This window comes from Rhamphochromis longiceps, linkage group LG16, assembly GCF_057381845.1.
Source record: "Rhamphochromis longiceps isolate RC_006_pf linkage group LG16, R_longiceps_female_GT1.1, whole genome shotgun sequence".
Classification (NCBI taxonomy): Eukaryota; Metazoa; Chordata; class Actinopteri; order Cichliformes; family Cichlidae; genus Rhamphochromis; species Rhamphochromis longiceps.
The window spans coordinates 18,563,486-18,588,634 of record NC_140572.1 but is presented as its reverse complement, the minus strand read 5'-3'; the positions used below and the strand labels follow the sequence as shown (position 1 = coordinate 18,588,634).

General features: G+C 39.1%; 2 protein-coding genes across 7 annotated transcripts in view; one reads left to right on the top strand and one right to left on the bottom strand.

The window, feature by feature from the left end:
- Positions 1-2,064: 2,064 nt before the first annotated feature.
- Positions 2,065-11,761, top strand: LOC146650919 (T-cell surface glycoprotein CD3 zeta chain-like). Its single transcript, XM_085383464.1, has 7 exons — positions 2,065-2,234; positions 7,339-7,433; positions 8,914-8,943; positions 9,102-9,122; positions 9,239-9,298; positions 9,393-9,422; positions 10,406-11,761. Exons 1-7 carry the CDS (start codon positions 2,171-2,173, stop codon positions 10,481-10,483), a joined length of 378 nt encoding a protein of 125 aa, XP_085239590.1. The 5' UTR covers positions 2,065-2,170; the 3' UTR covers positions 10,484-11,761.
- Positions 11,760-25,149, bottom strand: part of pou2f1b (POU class 2 homeobox 1b) — a 27,271-nt gene continuing 13,881 nt past the window's right edge. For 3 of the 6 annotated variants that reach the window (XM_085383458.1, XM_085383463.1, XM_085383462.1), the window contains 12 exons: positions 24,889-24,980; positions 23,025-23,198; positions 22,278-22,395; positions 22,080-22,171; positions 21,721-21,894; positions 21,404-21,544; positions 21,123-21,278; positions 20,758-20,946; positions 20,113-20,227; positions 19,680-20,013; positions 19,493-19,581; positions 11,760-18,367 (listed from right to left, as the gene is read on the bottom strand). In XM_085383458.1, the coding sequence (XP_085239584.1) occupies positions 18,096-18,367; positions 19,493-19,581; positions 19,680-20,013; positions 20,113-20,227; positions 20,758-20,946; positions 21,123-21,278; positions 21,404-21,544; positions 21,721-21,894; positions 22,080-22,171; positions 22,278-22,395; positions 23,025-23,198; positions 24,889-24,980 (1,946 nt within the window). In that variant the 3' untranslated portion in view covers positions 11,760-18,095. Of the gene's footprint in view, positions 18,368-19,492; positions 19,582-19,679; positions 20,014-20,112; positions 20,228-20,757; positions 20,947-21,122; positions 21,279-21,402; positions 21,545-21,720; positions 21,895-22,079; positions 22,172-22,277; positions 22,396-23,024; positions 23,199-24,888; positions 24,981-25,149 lie in introns of all 6 variants that reach the window. The other 3 variants (XM_085383461.1, XM_085383459.1, XM_085383460.1) reach the window with 3 other exon arrangements.

The following is a 25,149-nucleotide window of genomic DNA, read 5'->3' as shown; positions in this document are numbered from 1 at the left end:
GACACCTTTCTTCTATGGCTATCCAGGCCTTTTTTTAATCTCCCCAAGCTGACCCAGTATGTTCTTTTATTCTTCTTGATTTGGCCACTCAATGTTCCTCCTCTCTTTGACAGATTTGTTTTGTTTTTCACCCTGCGTCATAGATTAAGAGCTCCTTTGAGTGCAGCTTGTCTTGCAGGCTCACAGCATTACCTTTCAAATACCACACTGGAATGAAGTCTGCTGCTTAATTAATGAAGCCATAACAAAGAAAGATACCTTTCCATGAAGCAGATTTTTCATTTTTTTTAACACCTGCATTTGTATTAAGGCCTTAAACAAGAGATGGCTATATATTAAAAAGCCTTTATTCCAAAAACCCTTCCTCCAATTTGGATACAAATATTTTCAAATAAAAGCTAAGATTCTTCACTTTAGGCTATATCATTATCTATTTTGAAAATGTATATAATGTGCAGACACATGTAGACGTGATTCGTTCTAAAACAGTTTAGCACTCCAGCTGTAATAGTGTTGCCTGGCAACCTTAACAGCCTCACTTTGATGACAAGACTCCAGGAAGCTGTAAACATCCCCTGCAACACAGCAACTATTCCTTTACTAAATAAAAAAACCCGTCCAGTTACAAGACCAACCTGTTTAACTCTGAATAGCAGTATTAGCAGCATATATTTTACACTCGTTTGGATTTCATGAACAGAGTAATAAAATAATGTAAATACAAATGAAAAAGGGAAGGCAGAGTATTTGAACTTCAAAAAAATGACGCAACAAATCTAAATTGTTCTGAATTCATAAAGAAAACATGTTTCCCAAAAAAAGAAGTTGTTTCCCCTTTATTAGTCTTATGAAAAAAAATCCTACATAAATTCTGAAATAGAATCAAGTTGAACTGGAAAAATGTATTTTGCTGAATGTAAATCCCTCTTTATGTCCCTCAGTGTCAGTGTTCCCGAGGCAAAACCTCAGTCAGACATCCCTGCACAATCTGCACACCAATGTGAAACTCAAGTCTCGTACTTGTGCCTTAACCTGGCCTCATCTATCTACATGTTAGTACAGTAGTTTCCTTCAGTGTCACAGATCAGTGTTATAATGCAACGTGAGACAGACGCGATGCAGAGGGCTCATGTCTGAAACCTTTTCCTTTACCCACACACTCACAACCTGTCTTTTGACCTTTGAGCTACTTAAACATATCCCCTGTTAAACAGCAGACACATCTGGGACATCACAGTCTGAGTATAGAATGGTTCGTGCAGTGTTACGTAAGAAGAATATTTGTCTAACTTTACATTACGTAGATTTGTTCTACATGATTTTCATAATCTACATATTTACAGCAGAACACCACAAAATAGATCATTACATCAAACTTAGCACATAAACACTTCATATATTTTAGATAAGCTGTAATACAGCCGATATTACAAGATTAATGTTTATTAAAATCGTGTGAACTACATACAATTTAGCTATAATTATGTCACATGAGGAGAATGTTGCCATAGATACAAACAATATTCCCAACAATAAAATAACAATTTTATGGATGATGACCGAATGATAAAAGTGTTATGATGTGTAATAAAACACTCATACACTTTTCTGAACATGAAGTTAAATAACTTAAAGCCTGCATGTATTACCTTCTAAAACTTAACCCACATATGCTTCTTGGTAGTTACTCATTCTCAATCTAGCTGCTATCCATGCCACAAGTTTGAGAGTTTTTTTGTTTTAATTTCCTTTTAACATGTTTCCACTTGTCCAAATCATCCAGCATGTATCAGTGTATCTGATACAGTGTATCTCCTCATTACTGCCTAAGATAGACTTCCTCTGACCCAAAAAGCAGAGCTGCTGGTTAAAGAAGAAAAAGTTGTTTTAAAAGGTTTAAAGGCACAATATGAGCCCATCATTCATGCTAAAATCATGCTTTTAGGAAAACATTTGAACAAAACCCAGCTTCGTCAGTGAGACCTACAGTGGGCGTTGAAGGTTATAAAATGCTTTGAAGTGCAGACAGCCCCAGTCTCAGTCCATTGGTAGGTTGTCAGTTCAGCCACTTCCTCTGATCACAGTGATCAGAGATTAGTGTGAGGAAACCAGAAGCATAGCTGTCATAAGATAGAAGCACAGATAGGCTTGTTTTTACAGACAGAGAGCCATGGACACACTGGGGAAAGGTGTGTTTGCGCTTTCCGTACTAGCGGTGCCTGTTTCCTGTTCTGGTAAGTCAGACAAATGCAAAACAGCTGCTTTAAAAAACAATAATGTAATGATTTTCCTGCATGTGAAAAAAAGAAGCTTAAACTGTCTATCTGACTGAAAAGACAAACATAAGCTCTCTGGCATTAAAAACCTCCAAACGAAATTCTTTAAACACAGTTCTTTGTTTTTTTAAAATCTCAGTAAGTACATTTATTCATGCGCTGTAGTGGTTTTACTTGAGTTATACCATTTATTTAAAACATTAACATTTATCTTAAAGCGTTATTTCATTTTTCAAATTCTTACCATTGCTACAACAAAGCTGTAAACCTACAACAATTTTTCACATGTACATTTACATTCATAGTTGAGGATCTGGTAGCTTTTGGAGAAATGCATCTACACTGGGACAAAATATGTCATCACTTTTTCAGTGTTTCAGTTCAAAGCAGCAAGTGAGTCATGATTAGAGGAGATTTATATTCACTGTGTAGCTTTATGTTGGATGGAAAAAGTAGCTAAGCTTCTCTTACACATTAAGGAAATTAAACACGAGGGAACTTTTGTATTTTCCATTCAATATTCTAAAAATATCTGTCCATATTCTGAACATTTGAATCAAAGTAGTTGAGAATGACTAACACGACCGCTGTCCCCTAGTGACTCAAGTTAAATTTAAATACACTAAATAAACATTTTTAACTCTCTTGGACAGTACGTGCTGCAGAAGCACATTGGCCTTTTGCATTTTACCCTGCTCTCTCGAATGACTTACCTGTTGCTCCGTGCATCAATAAATACAGGGCAGCTCTTCTATGGACTTTTTATAGGCAGATTATGTTTGCGTGAATTTGACGCTTCCCAGACTTTCTCTTTTATGCCACAGTTTTACAAACGCTTTCAAGTGCTGTCTTGTGCTTCAGTCAGATTCATCGTGATGAAGGCATTAGAGAAACAAAAGCATGCATGAATAAATAATCCCCCCATCCTCCAGCTGATGCATGCGAAACCGTTACGGGAGAATTTTTTTGCCGTACGCTTGAATGCAGTAAAGACTCCTACAGCAGTAAAGAAATGTAAAGAATGGCCTCTGTGTCAACACATTCTTATGCATACTTGTTAGTTTTTTTGCGTTCACATCCATGCAACCCTTTGAAGGGCATCGTTTCTTTATTTCCCTTAAAATATAGTGCGATAATAACAGCAAATCACACTTTAACCCATTAACATGCTTTTTTCCTCCTGTTGTTTCCCCTTTAAGCACCCTAAAGCGTAGAAAAATGATCCGTCTCATAGAGCAGCACATTAATTTTGCATCAGCTTGTTCCAGCTCTTCATTAAAGCTTTATTACGCTGAAATATTCAAATAGTTCACTCATTATATTTCGTACCTTTGTGCATTATTTTAACACTGCTTTTTTTTTTTCTTTCTTTTTTTAATTAAACCTGACTTTTGTGGTATCTTTGGAAATGTAACATCGCCCACATAATTTGAATGACTTTGAAAGACTTTTGAGAGTCGGAACAACAGCTGCGGCGCATGAATTTAAAATTACTGGCACATTCCTCATTAAGAGGATTCAGTGGGCACAGCTTTTGTGAAGTAAACATCCTTGTCTTTACATTTCAGAGTCAGACATGAAGACTGATTCCTCTCTCATTCAGCTGCGTAAAAAAATTTGGCTTAAAAAATATATATTTTCAAAATAAAAACAAGCAAATAGAACCCTCGCCCCAAACGGACCATAAAAATGACCCTCACTCCGAACAAAACACTGAGAACTTCATTAAGTCGTTAGGTCTTAATTGAGTCATTAAGACTCTGCTAGCTGCTGCCAGTTTCAGAGCTGATAAGTTCCTAATAACACTTAACAACCTTGGGCTCCTCTAAACAGCAGGATCTAAAATTGAACTAATTGATGCCTTCAGAGTTGTAAAGGCTATAAAAAAAAAGAAGACATCAGAGGGCATCCAGCATTTAGTTTCCACCCTTTGAAATGTGGTTAAGAAATGACACTTAGCGTCATAAGAGTAAAAAAAGAAAAAGCTTTGAGCCAATGTGTTTGTGCCGCTATAGGTGACAGGAAACGTGTTTACAGTCTTATTAGAAAGTAAGGAACTATACTGTGATATTTTTCATTTTTAAGTGACTTAGTGCTTGTTGAATCATGAGGCCTATCACACGAGGTGCCGTCGATGCCATTGAGGCACTGTGAGTGTTAAAGAGGAACCATGAAGGTTAAAAAAGGAGATTGTAGTGTAAAGGAAAATTCAGATAAAAGAAAATGTTCTTCTAAACTTCTCTCACAACAGTAAATATGCTCATTGTCTGAACACATTTACATTACAAGTGATGGAGTGAGGTCATTTATGAACCCCAGCCACTTTGTCAGCGACACCTGTTCAACTACTTATTATCAGCCAATGACATCACAGAAACTCGGTGTCTCGGGTTTACAGAGAATGGTCAGGAAGAGAAGAGCAGCAGTTCTCTAGGTGAAAATGTCAGAATTTCAGGAGAATGTCCAGACTGCTTAGAGGAAGTCAACAGTAACTCAAACAACAACCCATCACAACCAAGGTTTGCAGAAGAGCATCTCTGAATGCAAAACACATTGAATTTTCAGCAGAAGACCAGACTGAGTGCCACTCCCATCATCTAATGACAGGAAACGGATGCTACATTTCACATGGGGTCATGTGCACAATATTTCGAAACGATTGGAAAAACACTGCCTGGTCTGATCAGTCTCGATTTCTGCTGCAACATTGGAATGGTGGGGTCAGAATTTGGCACATACAACTTGAATCCTGCTAATCCGCCTTGCTGTGTATCCACAGTTCAAGCTGCTTGTCGTACAATGATTTGAGGGATATTTTCTTGTCACACTTTTGGCCCCTCGGTACAGAGTAAGCATTGTTTAAACAGTGTTGTTGCTGACCTACGTCTATCCTTCTATGAACACAGCATACCAGTCTACTGATGGCTGCTTCCAGCAGAAAAACGTCGCAAAGCTCAAATAATTTCAAATATGTTTCTTTGACATGACAATGTACTCAAACAGCCTCCACAGATCTCAATCCAGTATGGCACATTTAGGGCGTAGAGGAATGGGAGCTTGATATCACGGATGTGCAGCTGAGAGTGATATGGACCAAAATCTCTGGAATGGTTCTGGCACCTTGTTGAATCTATGCCACCAAGAAGTAAAGCAGCGCATTGAGACAGACACTTAATGACCAAAATGACAGTGAAAACAAATCAACCGACAAGGCTAAGTTTGGTTAAATGTATAAAAATCGCTAAAAATCCACAATTACTAATAACATTAGAGCTTCTTAGAATATTTGAAATGGATTGCAGAAACAGTATAGGTATGATAAATACAAACAGAGCAAAAAGCATTTCTGTATATAAAAATAGAAAGAAATCATAAATAACCTGTTTTATTCATAATATGTTTTTTTTTTATATTTTGGTTTCTTAAGGGTTATCGTAAGCTATAGATGCTTCTAAAGCTTCTAAATTTATCATATATAAACTAAATGTTATCTTTTTCCTAACAAGGTTCAACCCACTTACTTTTTTTTTTTTAAATAAAGCAAATTTAAATGGTAAGTGAAAACGGTATACTTCCTTTTCTTAAGTCACTTTTACAGATCTCCTGTTTAGAAGTATAAAAATAGCCTGAGATGAGAAGAGCAGCTACATCCTGAAGCAGCTCTCAGTGATGGAGGTTTGATGAGGACGTTGCAGCCTCAGTGAATCGCCACCACTGGCTACGTTCTCACAACATTTCTTCTGTTCCAACCGCACTCTGTGATAAATGAGCCTCACAAAAACCTCAAAGCAGCCCATCGTGCAGACAGGAAGACACTCAGTGTGCTAAGCTGCATATACGTAGTTTCTTATTTCCTGTTTCAGGGGTCTTACTCAATTTTCTCATTTGTCTCACGACAAATGTTGTAGATAATGTTGTTGTTTTTCCACAACATTTGTGCACCATGTAACGGATTCATATGTACAGACGTCCTTTGGTTTCTCCCTGAATAGAGCCAAAGGTGAATTTTATAAAGAAAATTTTGAAACTGACCAAACCTAACAATGAACTAATACTTATAAATATTACATTTTTATGTATCCTAATAATATTGTTACATAAAATATATAAACACACATTTAAAAAAGTAAGCAATATAGTAATATTTAAACATAATAAAATATTTAAAAAATAAAAAATATATGTTTTATTGAGTATATTTTTTTTATTAAGAATAAAATACAATTTATAGCTACACTTGCATTACTGGATATTTGTTTTTTCCAGCAATAATATGATTTCACCATAGTATTTTTCTTAGATATCTCCTTTATTAGTGTGCAGATGAGAATTGGCATACTTCAGACTCACCTCATTACTTTTTCAAATAGTGAAACATTTGAAAGGGATTTTTTTACAATAAGAAAACAGTACCTGGGCATCTTTTACATGAAAAAACAAGGCATAATTTCAAGGAATAATAAACAATTAACCTACAGTTTTAGTGAACAGTGATGTAATACGTACACTGAACAAAAATTACTCAAGAAAACAGAAACAGTTGCTTCGAGGGATTAAAACTTTATGCCGACAAAATCCAGGGTGACTTCAGCTGGACTTGAGAAGTGGCAGAAAGATGAGCTTCTGTAAACAACAGAGCCATGACGCATGATGTAAGAATGCAGATTTACTGCAAATGAAAATCTGATCAGTATCGGTAGTTTCCTCAGTGCTGTGTGTAACTCTCATCTCTTATGCACCGCTATCTGGAACACATATAATCTTTTATCAAATAGGAGATATTTCCGCACACAGCACTACATGGCTTTAGATGCAATCAGATTCTGTTTTTATTTCACGTAAAATCTTCTTTTTCTACTCCATTGTCATATTATTTGGCCTTTGTGCTCCTGTAACGTGAGGTTTTCTGCTGAGCAGAATTAAATGATGAAAATTTCCCTTTTCACTGAAATATGTTCTTCTCTTCCCAGAACTCAGTCACGTTTCGCTATAAGTAACTTGTTATTTACTCCGAACATCAGCTGAAAATTTTCTTTTTTCTCTCTCTCTGTTTGCTCTGCAGATAATTTTTTCACTGAACCAGTCATCTGCTATTTCCTGGATGGATTTCTGATCATTTACTGCATCATTGTCACAGGGTTGTTCTTTAGAGAAAAGGTGAGTTATAGCAGCCCATGTAAAAGTTGGTGGTTACAGCGCATGCAGAAAAACATCATGGGACTGAATACCAATCCAGAACATGATCCACTCTTTACTTTGTAAAGTGTGTAAAAATCTGTCAGATTGTAACCAGTGTGTTTGGATCAGTAATGTGCTGCTGTAATCAAGAGCTTGCAACACTGGAGTCCCGCAAGGATCAACACGGGGGCCACTGTTATTTAGCTTGTACATCAATGTCTTGATTTATTTGTATGTGTCACTTATTTTCACACACAAAAAGATGAGCAATTAGCTATTCATCTGTAATATTTCATTAAAAACAGTCCAGAGGAAAGGGACACATCTCAGTGTTATCTTGCATCCTATTATTAGCTTCAGAAAGCATATAACGAGGATGTGTGGTATGCAGAAATACTAATTAGCTCACTCATATCCTGAATGTAATGATAATTTCTCACCTAAAATCACCTGTTGGTCTCTAAAGCAAGAAAAACTTTAAAACCGGTCACATCACTTTTTTAAAAAACCTGTTTAACAAACAGTTTCAATTCTGTGACGTCTTTAGATAATACAAATATTCAGAATTAAGAACCTTTTTTTTTTTTTTAACTCATATGTTGGTTTTGTCTTTAAAATAGTTTACAGTACTGCATCTTCACCATTAAAATATTTGTATGGCTTTACTCAGAGCAGATTAGCAGGGCGTAAAGGTCAGCTGCTTGTGGTGTGTGTAGAGTTCTTAAAACAGGATAAAGAGCGCTGTCGTTTCCCCCGAATCATCCTTTTCATAAAATACAAAGGACATCTCAAGAGCTCCCTGAAGTTTGACGAGGTAGAAATTTTCCCGTCTTGACCCGTCATGCAAAACAACCCTAACATGCACATTATTGGTCTGGTTGGTCTAAACTTAAAATTTAGACTAAAAATAAACACTATTTTTAGTCAATATTTAATATCTTCTCTCCTGTGAAATAAGTGTTTTTGTGCATAAATAAAAAGAAGAACTAAGCGTAACAATATTTAATACCTTGATAGTTTAGTTTAAAGTGACTTTGTAGCAGCCTAATAGTCAATTAATTAACTAAATGACTTCAAAGTGCAAATCATTTGTGTTGCAGGGCCAACCGTGCAACATTTTCTACTTCTCTAATCTGACAAATTCTTCTGATAAGTAACTTAGTGAATACAATTTTTCAAATATATCAGTTTTAGATTTTTAACAGCGATATAAAATAACTAATCTTCACCCCGGAAAAGATGTTTTAGAAGTTTTAACAGCATTTATCTCACTAAATGTGAGGGTTTTTGTCTTTCTGTAACAAATTGCCTCAGTCACAATTTGAAGAAATTACAGATAAACAGCCTGAATTTTTTGTCTTTTTAATCGCCACTGATAGGCCAAACTGACTTATTATATCAGATTGATCTGTGCTACATTTTATTTGTACTTTTTTGTCCTTTTTGCCTCTCTCTATAGTTTTCCAAAGGCCCATCTGTGGGAGTCACTGTAAGTCTTCATTTTCTTCGGTGTCTTTATGCTTTACAGTTGCTGCTGGTGGTGAATATTTCTCAACTGTTGTTTAAATGATATTAAATAAATGTGTGTGAGGATGTGTGTGCATTCAAGCTTCACTTCATGTTTGTGCTCTTCTTGCTGAATAACAGGAAGAAAATGGCATTTATCAGGTAAGGACAGCTTCACCTACAGCTCCAACCGCTCTGTGACCTGATCATGTTTGACTCCACAGATTGGATTGTATAATTTTGTATTATTATTGTTATTTGTTTTCATTTATGTCCAGGAACTTGAGAGACCAAAAGATGCTGATCCTTACGAGGTGCTTGACCCATCAAAAAGAAAGGTTTGGGACACTTCATTTGTTGGTAAACTTCTTAATGGTCACATTCTCACATTTTCTGGTGCCTTTATTCTCGTTTTGTTTTTGCATATTGTAGAAAAAAGCAGGCAAGAAAAAGAAACCTGAGGTAAGAAAGTTTGTTTACTTACAGGGTTTGACAGAAATATTTAACCAGTAAAGCATCTGTCCTCAGAGTAGTGCTGTTGTCGCTCTGCTTTATTTCATATCCCCATGGTTCCAAGAGTCTTGCAAAAATTTCAGTTTCTATGCAGAAGAGAAACAATGCTGAGGGCCCTGTAGGCATTTAAACAGCAGATGTTTGAACTTGCCAGAGCAGGAAAAACAAACAGGTGTTGCTAAAAACATCAGTATCAATAACCTGTATTGCTCAAGTCCTGACAAGTTTGCTGCAAGACCAGGATGCTGAAACTTTAAAAAATAGAAAAAAAAGAGAGAAAGGGTAATTTGAAACAGAAAAGTTGGAAGGATCTGAAGTGAAAACAAATGTATTAGACCACCACCCAGTGTAAGGTTTATGCCACAGCTGCTGTAAATTAAAAGTATGGATAATTACCAAAAATCATATTTCATGTTTCTGTAATGGTTAATCAATTAATTTGCACAAGCACTTTAATCAAAATTATATTTTTAATGCTAAAGTATAATTATGATTGTTGTAAATGAATTTTCAAATTTACTATTGTACAAAAAAGGGAAAAATTGTAAACCACTTTTTAAAAATTAAAATAGTTATTTACCTGCATTACTGGACAGAACTGTTGGTTTTAGAGGTTGAACAAAATGCTTGATGGATTTCTGACAGATTTCTAAAATATTTGTGTTGTTAATAAGAGGAACACTAACAATCACAAAAAGAGAGAGAGCCAACAAATTTTGGGGTGTGGCCCCCTCTTGGTGGCGCCCCTGATATGGAGACACCATGTAATCAAAGCATCCTACTGACCTTGTGATGATAAACTGCCTGAGTTTACATGTTGAATCACTGATCTGCACAGCGGATGGATTAAATTGTGCAGACTCTTCTCGGTTAGGAGAACTGAAGGTCCCATCAGCGTGGCGCTTTAACCTTTTCTCACCTCTTTACTGCAGACGGCGAGGGACCCCCTTGAGTCTTTGATTCCCAGTACCTCATCTCCTCGTCCTGTTCCTCCTCTGTCTCCCCACTGACATCCTACAGTATCAGCAATAGTGTTACTAAACACAATTCGAGTCATTTATTAAACTAACAAGAAATAAAATAAAATTGTGGCTTCAGCTTCTCAGATATGAGGATTTGCTTCTAAATTAAATGTCTAGTCAGAGAAAATAGTTTGTAGTCACTTTGTATTTGTGTTATGTTGTGATAAGCTTTTCTCTCATGTTATACAATAAAAACTAACAAAGAACCCTACATTAAGGCTAAAAACAAACTCTTTATGAGTTCAGATATTTGATGTAACCATTTTTACATCTTTAAAGTTGTACTTGCACAGCAGCTGATAATGCTAAACAGTTATCAGCAACAGTAAATCCAGCAGACAGATAAAGGGAATATCATCAACAGTCTTCTTAAAATGCAACTTTCTGCTGGGCTCTGACCAGACTTTATATTGTTGTTGTCTAAGTGCCGCCCACCCCCATGTCAGTCCAACTGCAGTCTGAATCCAAATCAAACCTGAATCAGTTCAACTATTCCTGCAAAACAAGTTTGAGCCATGGAGGCTCCACCTTGCAACCCACAGCGCCAAAAGAATCTGCAACATACTGAAGCCAGAGATGACTGGACATCCCCTTACCACGACCTGCCAAAGCCGGTGGATTTATATCGCAGCAGATCAGTGCGAATTATATTACTTATAATACTTGGCTGCTTGAATTATGTTTTTAGAAAATGCTCATGTATTGGGATTCTCTCACAGATACATCTCAAGGGTTTACAGAGATGAAAAAGAAAATATCCAGTGAGGGGATAGGAAGCAAGCGGTAACTCAAATAAACACTTTTTACACAACTAAAGTATGCAGAAGAGCATCTCTGAACAAAGACTCTTGAAACAAATGGGCTACAGCAGCAGAAGACCACACCGTCTTCTGCTGCTCCTAAGACCAGGAAGTGGTCTTAGGAGCAGCAGAAGACCACACTGTCTTCTGCTGCTCCTAAGACCAGGAAGTGGTCTTAGGAGTCTCAATTTCTGTTACAACTTCAGATGGTAGGTTAAATATGTTGCATGGGACGACTTCATAGCATATTTGCATCAACTTGGCATTCATCATTTAAACAGCAGAGACTGAGTATTGTTACTGACCATGTCCATCCCGTTATAACCAAAGTGTACCAACAAATCAATTTTTGAAATCTTTGTCCTAAATGTTGTATAGATGGAAGCAAAATCTGTCTGGCACTGATGTATAATGATTAAAATTTGCACATTTAATCCCAATAAAAGACAAAGCACATGTCAAAACACTTGGAAAATGGTTTAATGATGTTTACAACAAAAGAGAACTGTACATTTACAGTAAAAGATTATCTTTATATGTGTATAAAAACAAAAATACAGCAGACAAATGCATCAAAATCTACTATGTATCCTGATTCACATACTTAAAACTCCTACACAATCTTTCAGCTCTATGCCGCCATCTCTGGAGGCCTTTTTTTTTGTCGTTTTTGTCGTATTTAGATCGGAGCAGTGTCCCTCAGTGTTGTATTCCACAATGGAAACCAAAACTCATTACATTCGAGTCCTGGAAGTCAATTAATATCAGACTGCAGAGTAAGAAAAGGGAAATAAAACAGGGACACATTCCTTTAGATGAGCCCAAGCTTCCAAAGTGAAATGTTTTACAGAATACATTTCTTGAGATACACAGACACAATATGTACATGGTTGGCGATTTTTTTTTTTTTTTTTTTTTTTTAAGTTATTTCTCTCTTGTTGAAAGCCATGGTCACTTGGGCTGTGAACTGATAATCTCACACACACACACACACACACACACACACACACACACACACACACACACATATATATAACACACCCAAAAACATACAAAAATACTATATCTTTAACCTACCAAGAGTAAGACAGTTCTGCAATTAGTTCCATGCTGTGACAGAAAAGAGATTACAACAAACAAACGAGGAACAGACGCTTTTTCACGCAAGTTTTTTCTCAGAAATATACCAAAATATACATCTAAGCTTTGGAATTACTGAGGCTGGGACTTTAAAGCCAGTGCTGGGTTTGTCTCTTAATACACATGCTGCAGGGTGAAAGGGAGAGAGAGAAACCAACAGAGACACACACAGGACAGAGAGATATCTTTGGTATCTGCATTTGTCAAAAGTTAAATATTTGGATTTTTGCTTTGGGATAGCGCTTGTGAGGTCCTACAACCTCACTTGGAGTAAAGCATTGAACAAAGTGTCACTGAAGCCCTGCCGACCAGGAGGTCTGAGTCAGAGGGACACAGTCCATGCAAAGTGAAGGACCATGATGCATAGTGTCACAGCTGATCAGAGTCTGTAGTGAGGAGTCAAAGAAGAGAGCAGATGAAAGGGAGAGGAAGGAGGAGGAGGACAGGGAAGGGGACACAGCAGAGAGTTTTAGCGAATGCAGGATGTGTATTCCTGGAGACAACAACAGGGTCATGTCCTGGGACTACAGTGTACAGATGAGGAAGAGAGACGCACTGAGAGGCAGGAATAGCATTTTTCGCCGCAGTCCTTGAGAAAGGAACGACGGAGGGTGGGACATCAATCCAACCAACCAAACGACAACAGCGCTCAAGACAGACAATCATACAGAGTCCTGAGCAGATACAGTGTGCACAGGATCAACCCTCAGTGTGTATTAACAAACATCACCCAGCTACCACCGCATCGGTTCGTGTCTGCCGGCGAAGCCCGCCCGGCCCCTGCTACCCCTCCCTTCCGATCCCCGCCCACAGGCACTGAAACCACTGCAGAGGCGTCGAAGGGGGCGCCGGACGCACATTCGAATGCAATTTTAAAAAAACAAAACAACAACCTCTTTACAAACGAATCGAGGGGCGTGCAGCTGGGATTTGATGTTGAGCAGTGAGGCGGGGATGGGCGAGAGGCGGCGTCGATCACATACAATCAAGTTAGTAAGAATTCTTTGGTTATCGTTGGTACCACAGGGGAGCGAGAGCAGGCTGCGACGGCGAGCCATCACGTGGGAAGAAGTGCACATACCTGTACCAAGCCAAGAGTGAGAAAATAAATAAAGCAAGATTGTCAAACTTTAAAAAAAAAAAAAAAAAAAAAAGGGTGGGGTGGGGGGTGTCCATAGAATTCATCAAAATTCACGTTTTCATGAATGAAATCCTTCAGTGCACAAGAAATTGTGGAAGAAGAGCAGCAGATGTTTGCCCCTTGTTACACACAGATTCACCTTTTATGCCTTCTCTTGTTTACACCTCTTTGTGAGTACTGGTATGTAGTTCGTCTCCCTCTTGTGGCGGCTCCACAACCCTTCACTAAGTACAGGTATGAACACGCTTCTCCACTGACAAGTTGGTGTATTTTAGTCTTTTTTTTTATGATTTTTAAAAACATTTGTTTCATAAGTAGATTAAAGCAGGTTTCACTCAATCTTGAGTTAAAAATGAGGTATACAACAGCTCCTTTAGCCTTACTGGTGCGCCACGCAACCTTTGACATTTAGTAAAAGGAGAAAACAAACAAACAAAAAACCAAAACTCTCAGCAAACCAGTGTGGTGGGTCAACATACCGTCTGTTAGATGCACAGCTGATCCGCAAGAATCTCAGGATCACCTGAAACCGAAGCTTCACAAGCAAAGCCAGTGGCATGCAGACAGTTCGTGAGAGTCCAAGCGGACCCCAAACAAACTGAAAGCTGGCTTGGCTCTCGGCAGTGGCTTGCTTAAAGCTTGAAGTTAATTTGTAAAGACTCTCAGTCAGGAAACTTCAAACAAAATCCCAAAACAAAACAAAGTCCTCTTGTCTCACCCTTTTTTTTTTTTTTCAAAAATCAGTCTAAACACCTGCTGGAAGATGGGAAAGATGCACCAAAATGGTTTGCAGACTGTCCTCCCTGGCCTCTCTTTAAATGACACACTCACACAAACACACCTGCCTGCTGGAATTATTAGTAAAGCTTTTTCTCACAGGTATATCCTCCTACCTGTCTAAGTCGCACCTAAAAACCATAGGTAGCAACATAATCGTCCCACGCTCTAAAATGCCCAGAGTACACTGTACTGTTTCAGTGAAAACAATGCACCAGGTGAGCTGGGTGCCCATGCTCTCTCTCACTCTCACACACATACAGAACAACAATGCTACAATGCTCATGTCTTCTACGTAACAATAAGGCATAAATGATAATGTTAATCTTCTTTGTCAAACTAAGAAAGCCAGTGATCTTGCCCTCTCACACTATACAAAACAATTAAAGGCATAAAGTAATACATTAAAAAAACCAAATGATTGTTAAAGACAGCACAGCAAATCAAATCCACAACAACTCAACCAAATATATATATTTATACATCTATTAAAAGATTAAGATCAAATGCTTCAGAGTCTCCTATTAACCACAGGACCTGTCTGCCAGGAGCGCCTGAGCGAGCCCCTCCTGTCGAACAGACGTCGCTGGTTCAGCGAGGCGTCATCTCGAGCTCCATCTCAAATTTTTTGGTCTTGACAGTTTAATAAAAAAAAAAATGAAAAGAAAACTTAGGGGAGATTTTTTTTTTCTGGGGGGGAAGTATGATAAACACTACATTCAGTCTTGGTAACATACTGGTTCAAATATAAAATATGAATATCTTACAAGTGTTTATATATATATTTATATGTATAGAATTAAGAAAAGATCGTTTCTCTAATTCTTAAGTCTTTCCTCAGATAAATATTTCAGTAACATCCTATGGTGCCAGTGGCAACTGGTTCATGTTGCTTGCAAACCTCCAAAACTCCAAACAAGCACTGAAACACGACTGAGTTCTTCAGGGCTCTTGTGGCCTCAAAGTTAAGGAAAGAAAGAAAAACAAAACACACCCACCAAGCTGCAAAGAGAAAGGCTTTTACTTTGGCAAGAAGGATCTCAAAATAATATTTAAACCTGGAAATACCCCATAAATAGTAGTACTAGAAAATAGCAGTAGTAGGTTGTCCTTGCAATGGTTCCTATGTATGGTTCATCAGTATAAACGCTGAATGGCAAGCCAGTCAGTAATTATACATTCTACAATGCTGTATACAGAGAAATGTCTAAAAGGTGAACCTATGTTTGAAGCGCTGCTGAGGTATATTTAGTCAAAAATAATTCAACAGAAAAGAAGCACACGAGAGGGGAACAGGGACAAATTTCACTGCTTGCAGTCTGAGTGAGTTACTAATTGCTGTGTTTGTCATTTTGAAGCAGAACAATGCTACTTTTGTGTGGGGTTTAGCTGAACGTGCAGCACAGAACGGTACTTATCCCACCGCTGTGTTGGCTAAGATAAGTTCGGGGAGTTTTTAAACTAGTCCCCAGACAGATTTCGGGTGCAGCATATTCGTTCCTAGCATGCTGGTTTGAAACGGCGGAGCTGAGAGGAGGTGAAGTATTTATGGATTTACATAAGTGATCCCTCCAGCAGGGATAGTGCGAACTACAATACCCTGATTCTCACAGGATGTAGTCTTAAAGCTATTAGAAAGCATGCAGGCGTCTTGACAGCTCAACTCTGACAGGAGTCTCAGCAGCAAGTTGTTAAAGCTAAAGTTTCTGTGATCCTTATCCAGCAGCACCAAATCACGAAAATCAGGTATCGACTGAGGAGGGAGAAAAATAAAGAAATAAATTGTGGAGATTTAAGAGAGTGAAAAGCAACTTGTGTGCTCAAGACAGGCACAGCAACTACTGAGGAAAACCACTTTGGTTCAAGCTGTTGTTTTATGGCTGAATATTAGCACAAAACCAAAATCAGATCTTTTCCATTATGCTTCAGAAAAGTCCAAAACTGCTACCACAACTGATTAGAAAGGAAAAGGCGCCACTAAACGGCTCGCATTAAACCAGATTAAGCATTGGGCCGAGGCCACGGTGATTTAATAAAAACTAAATTTAAAAAGTAAAATGATAATAATAGAAGTAAAAAGAAACTACTTCCTCATACTCCAACCCACCAATCCCTCTCTTTTTGGTCAGTTGTGCTGCCAATTAAAAATTTAAATATGAGACACTTGGTCAAATCAAACAAAATAACAAAAGAAAAGAAAAAAGAAAATGTAGTCTTTGGAAAATGATCATCAAAATATTGCATTTCTATATTCTGACTATGAAGAGATTTTTGTACTCATAAATATATTGACTAGACTAAGCTACACCGACTACACACAGCAATTATTTTAACAAATATTTTTGGTATATCTTAAAGTAGGTAAGCCAGTCGAACGACTGCAAACAAAATAAAGAGACAGAATTTCAATCCTCCCAAAACAGGCAGACTGCAGCTCATCAATCCAGTTATTTGGTACAGATACTGTGCACAAGTAGATACGACGGTACTTCTAATAAAAAAAAGAAAAAAGAAACCAAACACCCCCCCCAATACACTATCCCCATCTAGGCAAAGCCACCACACCACAGTTCAGGTTTGGTGAACATGACTAGTTCCCTCCACAAAAAAAAGACTGCAGAGCCTCGTAGATCGTGCGGCTGCTGAACTCTCAGCGTCTGCCTGAGCTGTCGACGACACGCAAACGTCCACATCCAAAACTTAATGTACAGTGTTCCAACGGATCACAAACCAAAACAAGTCACCCTTAATCAGACTCAGGTCTGCAGCTCACTTTAAAGCTCTCAATGTAATGTTTTCAGTCATTTTTCTATCAGTGTCGATAATCCACACCGAGACCGTCGTTTTACAGAGGCTCGGTGGCTACTGCACCACCACCCATGTAAAACTCAGTGTTTCCAGAAGAGAGACTCGGAGAGACACGCCACGTCCCTCCGACCCTTAAAGCAATGATAACCTTTATATCGGCCACTTATTACTTATTTTTAAAGCCTTATAACCACGATTAAAAAGTGATAGTTAAATCTTAACTTAACATTAGACTTACAAAGATCGGAAAATGTCGAAAAATATAGACAGTAAAAGATAAAAAGGGAAAAAAAGTCTCTAAAATATAATTTGATATGATTTACAACAAGGCCTGTCAAGAAACAAAAAACCAAACGAACAAAAAAAACCCCCAAAAAACAAAAACGAGAGATAATTAAAAAGAGCGACACACAAACCCCCATTAGTGATTACCATATGAACATTGTGAAATTAGTAGTAAATCAATTAAGTTTGAATGTTAGAAGAGAAAGTTTGTTTTTGGTTAGAAGAATTTCAGAGAAAATTCTGACCTGCAAAGAGGAGGATATATATATATATATGTATATGTATATACAGCTCGATGACGCCGACGATATTTTCTCCCTGGACACTTGTCAAGGTTCAGGAGAAGCGGCAGGCCGACAACAGTGTCCATCTGGTTACTGTTTGTGTGGAAAATTAAAAAACATCCAAGAATCATAAAGAAAAAAAATAATAAAAGAAACCAACAGTTAAACCCACCCTTATGTTAAGTCCTTTTCTTTTTGGCGGCAGCAAAAGGATTAATTTATGGTAGATACAATGGAGAGGATGCGGGGTGGTTAGTGAAGTGCAGAGCCTATATCAGAGTACCACCCTCATCCTACACGTTGTGAAAGGAGTAGTGCTTGACGTAATTAATTGGGCGTTAATTCGAGATGCAGCCTGACTGGCTTCACTGAGCCTTGGGGGCAGTGGTAATGGTCGAGGCTTGCACAGGCACAGCAGCCGTGCTGACTTGATGATGACCGTCGGCAGTGACCTGAAGCCCTCCCATGCCGGGCGACACCAGGCTGACGGGGTTGCTGGTGAGCAGCGACAGGTTCTGGGGGTTCAGGAAGAGCGGCGTGGTCACCAGGTTGGGGGTGTTACCAGCAGAAGTGTTGGCGAACAGCAGGTTACTGCCGTCCAGAGAGGTGATGGGGATTGTGCCGCTCGATGCCAGTGCTATGGAGATGTGAAAGAAACGGTGTAAAGGTAAGAAAGGTGCACAGGTTCACCAAATGAGGAGAGCATTTCCATCATCATTTTTTTGAGACCGCACGATAAATTGTTTAATTCGCAGAAGTAATTTTCTCTAAGCAGGATAAAACCTTGTGGGTGTGGCTTAAATGAATCTGTTCTTATTATGCAAATGAGTCATGTCCTCATTAAGTGTTTGCTTTCATTACACTAATTATAGAAATAATGGGCAGTCTTATTGCCCTTATTTTTTCTAATCATCCTTTCAATCATTTATATACTCCAACTTATTTAGCTATTGTATTCATTGAGTCATTCCTTCTGCTAAATTTAGTCTAATTTGGTCGTTTGGCGTTAAGACGTTCCCCCAGGCCAAAAATATCTGTTAAAGAAAACAAAATAATATAAATTTTAAACTATTGCAATTTAAAAAGAAACAAAAGAGATAACCTTCTGACAGTTTGTGAACATTGCTTTGTCATAACTTCCTGTCACACCCTCAATGACCTCAAACTGATATTTAAATAAACAAATGACTTAACACAATAAAGTTATTTAAATTAAGCTGGCACCGCAATCATCCACAAACCCCAATCGCAAACATCTTGAAATCACAACAAAAACAAAAATATGACCACGATGACCCAGGGACTTCTAAGCAGCTAGCAACTGTTCTCAATTCCCAGATGTTTACTGACTATTGTTAAAAGATGAACAATAGTCAGAAAATGAAAAGTAGTAGTCCTGGGAGTGTGACTGAACCAGCCGTCAGTACTCCTCACAGCGTTGAGGGAGTGGAAATCAGAGGAAAAGGAATATGTCGATCAGTGCTGTGAAATCTTGGCTGTACAGTGGCTGTCATTAATTTTTTTTTTTTTTTTTTTTTTTTTTTTTTAAAGTGGGTTGATGAGATTTGTAAATCATTGTATTCCGTTTTAATTTACATTTTACAAAGCTCCCCAATATTTTTGGATCTGGGGTTGTACATTACAAAAATCAGTCCTTATCTGCAGGTCTTGGAACCTCATAATCACATAACTACTTGCAATTCTGATTAGAAACTATGTGCACAGACATAATTCAATGACTTGTCATGTAACAGGTGCTCACCTTGAATGGTAGCCAGAGTGCTGTTGCTCATGAGAGCAGGGCTCAGTGCACTGCCCAGGCCGCCAGGAGCCAGACTGAGGAGGGCACCCCTGGACACACAAAGAAGATCATGTAGTATAACAAAAACAACACCTCAACAACTGTCTGGCTTTCACAAAGATCTTATATGAACACAGCTCATGCTAACCCTTGAGTAAACTGCGAAGATGCCATCAGTGCTGGGTTGAGCCCTGCAGCAGCAGCCATAGCTGCAAAACTGGCGCTGGGTAGCGAGGCGGCCCCCTGCAACGCGGCAGAAAGCCCCGGAGCTGCCACCATCACCTGACCCGTCCCTAAACTGGTAGCGATGGATGAAGGCGCCTGGGTGACAATGGTTGGCGCCTGCGTGCCAGCTTTGCTCTCCGTGCTCGTGGACTGATTACTCGTCTGGGACGTGCTTAAAGACAGAGAGCTTGTTGCTGTGGTAACCACAGGCGCAGTTGAGATGACAGATGCAGTGTTTGTGGCTCCAACTGTCGTGCCTTGTTGAAGGCAGATAAAAAGAAATTAAAGTGAATTTTTAATCAACATTTACCATCGGGTATACACACACGCACAAAGTGAATAGTGCACGCACACACCTGTGAAAGACAAACTGGGGATGCTGGTGTTGGTGAGAGGCATCACTGGGTTTACAGTCAGAGTGGTGGGTGTGGTAATAGTTGGGCTGCTATCAAGGCTTGCTGTGCTGGCCACCTGGGCAAAAGAAGGAGAATTGGAGGATTTAAATACAAGTCGAAAGACAAATTGGTCGACATTCTGATATTCTAGCTGAGCCCACAGAACATATAAGGACCTGCCATGTAATCAGAGACAGTACATATAAAAAGATGAATGATCCCAAAATTAGATTTAACAAAAGGTGGATCAGAGAAACAGGACAATTCTAAAAATCACACTGCTTTTTCTAACTACAAATGGGTCTAAAATTTGCAATATGGACACTATTTTGTGTTATGCATGACGTAAATCTAGGGAATAAATAAGTTATAAGAATAAACTTATTAGACAAATATTTACTGAAGTTCTTTTCGTGTAGAGTTCTACAGAGGACAAGAGACAGGATGAAATCTTATGGTACTTCTACAATGACTTCACATTTCAGACCCAGATGCATCATCCATATTTTACGTTAAGTCTCCTAACGTGATCCACATATAGACACATAAACTTTAAACACAGTATTAAACAGTGCTGAGAATCCCTTTGGTGAGTGGCAGTCTTACCAAAGGGCTGCTGGGGGTGAAGATAGATTTGATAGGGGTGTTGCCTCCTCCACTGTTGCCACTACTGGGAGGATTAATCCTCTTCTCTTTCTGTCGTCGATTGCAGAACCAGACCCGAATCACCTCCTTCTCCATGTTGAGCTGGTCAGCGATCATGGTGATCTCTTCAGAGGTAGGTTTTTGGTTCTGCTTGAAGAGGGCAAAGAAGCCAGAGATTCCCTGTCAGCACTGAGGAAACTGCTGTACTGTGTTTTTTCTACCATTAACGGAGGACTAAAAGTGTATAATGTGATCATCTCAGATACTGAATAACCAAACTTTTCCTTATATAATCAATATGGAGTTCCGAAGTGTGTGTTTCTCACCTCCAGAAAGCTCTTTTCTAAGGCCACTCGAATGTTGGTCTCGATACTGGTTCTTTTCTTCCGTCTGCGGTTGATTCCCTCTATGCCCATGCCCTGGGAACCCAGGGCACTGGGGCTCGACAGGGACTGGTCAGATGTCAGGTTCTCTGCACAAACAGCATTGACACAAAGAAAAGGAAGGGAGGTAAAGACAAGGTATGCATACACAACCCACCCACAAGCACCAATGTGAGAAAGCAAGAGTGATCAGCTGCACAGTCAGGTGGGGTAAGAGACAAACCTGCATCATTGAGCCACTTCTCCAGCAATGGCTTGAGTTTGCACATGTTTTTAAAGCTCAGATTCAAGGCCTCAAAGCGAGAAATAGTAGTTTGGCTAAAGTCGTTTCCATACAGCTTCCCCATGGCCAGGCCAACATCCCCCTGTGAGAAGGAGAGATTTACCTGTGAGTTATTTATAGTGGTATATTACATGAACAAAGATCTGAATATGATCTGAATATGAAAACAGCCATGTGTTTGCAGTTTAAAGAAATGCCCACATCCGCAAGTCAAAATATAACTGAACTTATGGTGATTGACTGACTCTCAGCACACACCTGCGTAAAGCCCAGTTTGATACGTCTCTGTTTAAAAGTCTTGGCAAACTGCTCCAGCTCCTCAAGGTCACTAGGTTCCTCCAGAGTGGGAGTATCCAACCGTTTGGGTGGCGTCTGACTGTGAGGCAGGGACTGAATAGGTGTGGTTGCTGTTGTGCGGGTTGGGGTTGCAGGCTGGAAAGACGAGAAATACAGCAAATGTGACTGTTTTGTAGGTTTAAAAAGAGTTAAAGAATAAATTATTGAGAATAAATCATTAAAAAAAAAAAACTTGTCAAGCTGTCAAATGTAAGCACTACCAGAGTAACTGAAGACAATTTTAAAGCTAGTTTAAAAGATGTACTTGCATCATTACCAACCTGAGTTGCAAGGGTGATGCTTGGTTGAGTCGACAGGAGGTTAGGTTGGCTTTGAGGTAGTTGAGTTAGAAGACTCTGGGCTTGCAATATGCCTGAAGTGGGGATGATGGATGGAAAGGAAAGATTAAACAAAAGCTTCGATAGCCATACTTGAGTACATCTCTCCTTGTAATTCTGCAGCGCAACAGATCAACCTACCCTGCTGGGCCTGCGGAGCCTGTGAGATAATGAACTGAGGCTGCAGTGACGTGGCGATAGGGTGGCCAGGCTGAACCAGGACAAACTGGGGCAGACTTAGATTCTGCTGTTGTAAAGACTGCAAAAAATATGAAAACAACCATCTAACTGTTTATAAAGCTCACAATCCTAAAGACTTTGACACAACTTTGTTTCATGTAAAATTGTCCCACAATGTCTACATTTATTCTAATCATGTGTAATTTGGTACAACCTCTACTTTTCTATTGCTCTGACAGGGTAGCAAACAAATATGTATTAAGCTATGTGTAATGTGTCTCCACATATTTATAAGTGTAGAAGTTCCATTATTAAAGTGCAGTCCTCAACTACTTTGATGAATAAACGTTCTTGCCAAAGCCATTACCACAGATGTTGAGGACTATTTTGTTTGTAACAGTTCATTTTGTCTAAGAGAGAAAGCTCGAGTCATTTAGGTCATTTGCATGTTTTCCTCATTCTTTAGCTGCCTTGTTTGCTCCCAGAAAGGCAGTTTCAAATAATCCAATATGGCCTTCATACCGTTTGAAAAAACAATATTGATATTTAATTTCACCACAGACTTTTCATGTCTATTGTTTGTATGTGGAAAGATGTTCAGCTTTACTTTTTTGTGTGTTGTGTAGGGCTACAAGCTTGCAAACACTTTACGGTACAACATTTTTCAGAGCTTGCAGGAACTCTGGCGCATAGGGGATTGAGCCTTACAGGGGCAATCTGGATGGGCTGTGACAGGGGCAGCTGGGTAATTGGTGTGGCTGCAGAGGCTGAGATGTTGTCCCCGGTGGTGCTGTTCTGCTGGTTGGCAGAATGCTGCACGGCAGCAGCCAGGAGCTGCACTTGGGCCTGCTGGAGAAACAGCTGCTGCTGCATTGGGCTCAACTGAGGCAGACAGGAGGAAAACAGAGACACGTAAGTGTTAATACAAGTAACTTATGATCATCAGATAAGTTAGTAAGTATGTCAGTGTTGTCACTATACTTTACTTCGATAGCCTTCCAAAGCTAGTACAATACTGCAGTGAAATATTAGAGAAATCCAATTCATGTGTGCATAATATTACTCACTAGAGTCTTGATATATTGGTTTTTCATCATTATGTATGATAAGAGAGGCACTTTAATTACCCGTGCCTTGGTCTGGCTTTATGAACAGCAGCAGGTTGATCGGATTGTTTGATGCATTTGCCAACAATTGTTTTATTGTTTCGGTGGCTGCTCCAGTTCACTGAACTAGACCACAGCTCTGTCTATTCTAATTATACCGACTTGTGTTCATACACCTTTACAAATGATACTGAAACAGTTTTTTTAATTATTATTTTAAATTTACCATGTCAAACTAGTGACTGTTTATGAAAACTAATGAACAGTATTGCACTTAGCTTTTAACAGAGGTATCAAAGTTATACTGAATAATGTGGCAACACACATATGGTCCTCCACAGGCAGATGGAGACTCATGCAGCTGAGCCAGGCACAAGTGCAAATGAGCATGTTGATGTCATGTTCAAACTCAAATCCACATGCTGAGTAAACATTCAATCCTACATCGCACTGCAGCTGCATTCAACCATCCCTGGGCCATGGCTGGATATGTGTCATGTGGCTGGTTTAATGGCGAGTGCAGAGACACAAAGACTATGTCTAACCACAGGGATGAACAGGCAGACAGGCAGAGAAGACGCCAGCTTCAGCCAAGTTATCGTTTCGTCACCCAGCTGTGATTGACCGTGTGGGGGTGTCACCCCAAGATACACAACCAGGGTTTTAACTTACTCCAGCAATCTGTCCCCCGGCCAACATTAGCTGGGTTTGAGGCAATACGCTCTGCTGGACGGAGGTCGGAAGAGCACCCGAGTCTTCCGACTTTGACTAGTGGGGGTGAAGCAGAGGGGGGGAGGCTTAGACGAGATCTTCTGAGTTTTAACTTCATGTCATTGTAGCCAACATGAAATTAATTAAAAGCAATTTCAATGAATATTCAATTCAAACATTAAGCACCGCTAAATTAAAAGAAAAAAAAAAAGCATACTAGTGAAAACAATGAAACGTTCTATTTCCATGCTACCTGAGTGGCTTTCTTTAAATGAGTCTTTGGTCTTTGAACGCAGAGAGGAATTTGAATTAGAAAGGCAGCGATAAAGTGGGTATTTAAAATGTGCTGCAGCCTTCAGAGACAAGAAAAGTGAAGTGAAGGGAGGGGAGGGGAGAGTTGAGATGCTAATTAAAATAACTGTTATGCAGTGCATGTAAATTCTGCATAGATTTGCATATTCTCGGCCATCTGTTTCCGAGCAACCACAGAGCAGCTAATTAGCATACAGGGTTGATTAATCTGCCTTGTTGCCAGGCGACACTGGGAGAGCCTGGCTCATTTAAATGAACTCTTTCTGCTTGTGCATGTTTGAGTGAAGATGAGCATACCTCTGTTCAAACTTCACACCTCATTTTCGAGGCTACAACAAATGTGTGACATTACACCAAAACCAAACGTGCTCCCACCACAAAAACAGGAAAACAAAAAGTTACTTAAAAAGGTCAAGTATGCAATGTTGTACACAGTGTGGTACCTGTTGGAGGAGGGCTTGTGCATGTGCATTAGTGATTGCACTTGTGGTGGGCACCGTCTGCCTCTGAAAATCCAACCCATTGGTTTGGATACCTGAGAAAAGAAAATTTGAATTTATGCCATGTGCTGTTTGACACAACGTATGCCGTTAAAAAAAAAAAAAACAACAACGCAAAAACAAAACACAACAACAACAAAAAATAACAAATTAAAAAAGAAAAAAGAAGAAATCACTGACAAGAGAAGAAGAATCCATTTTCAA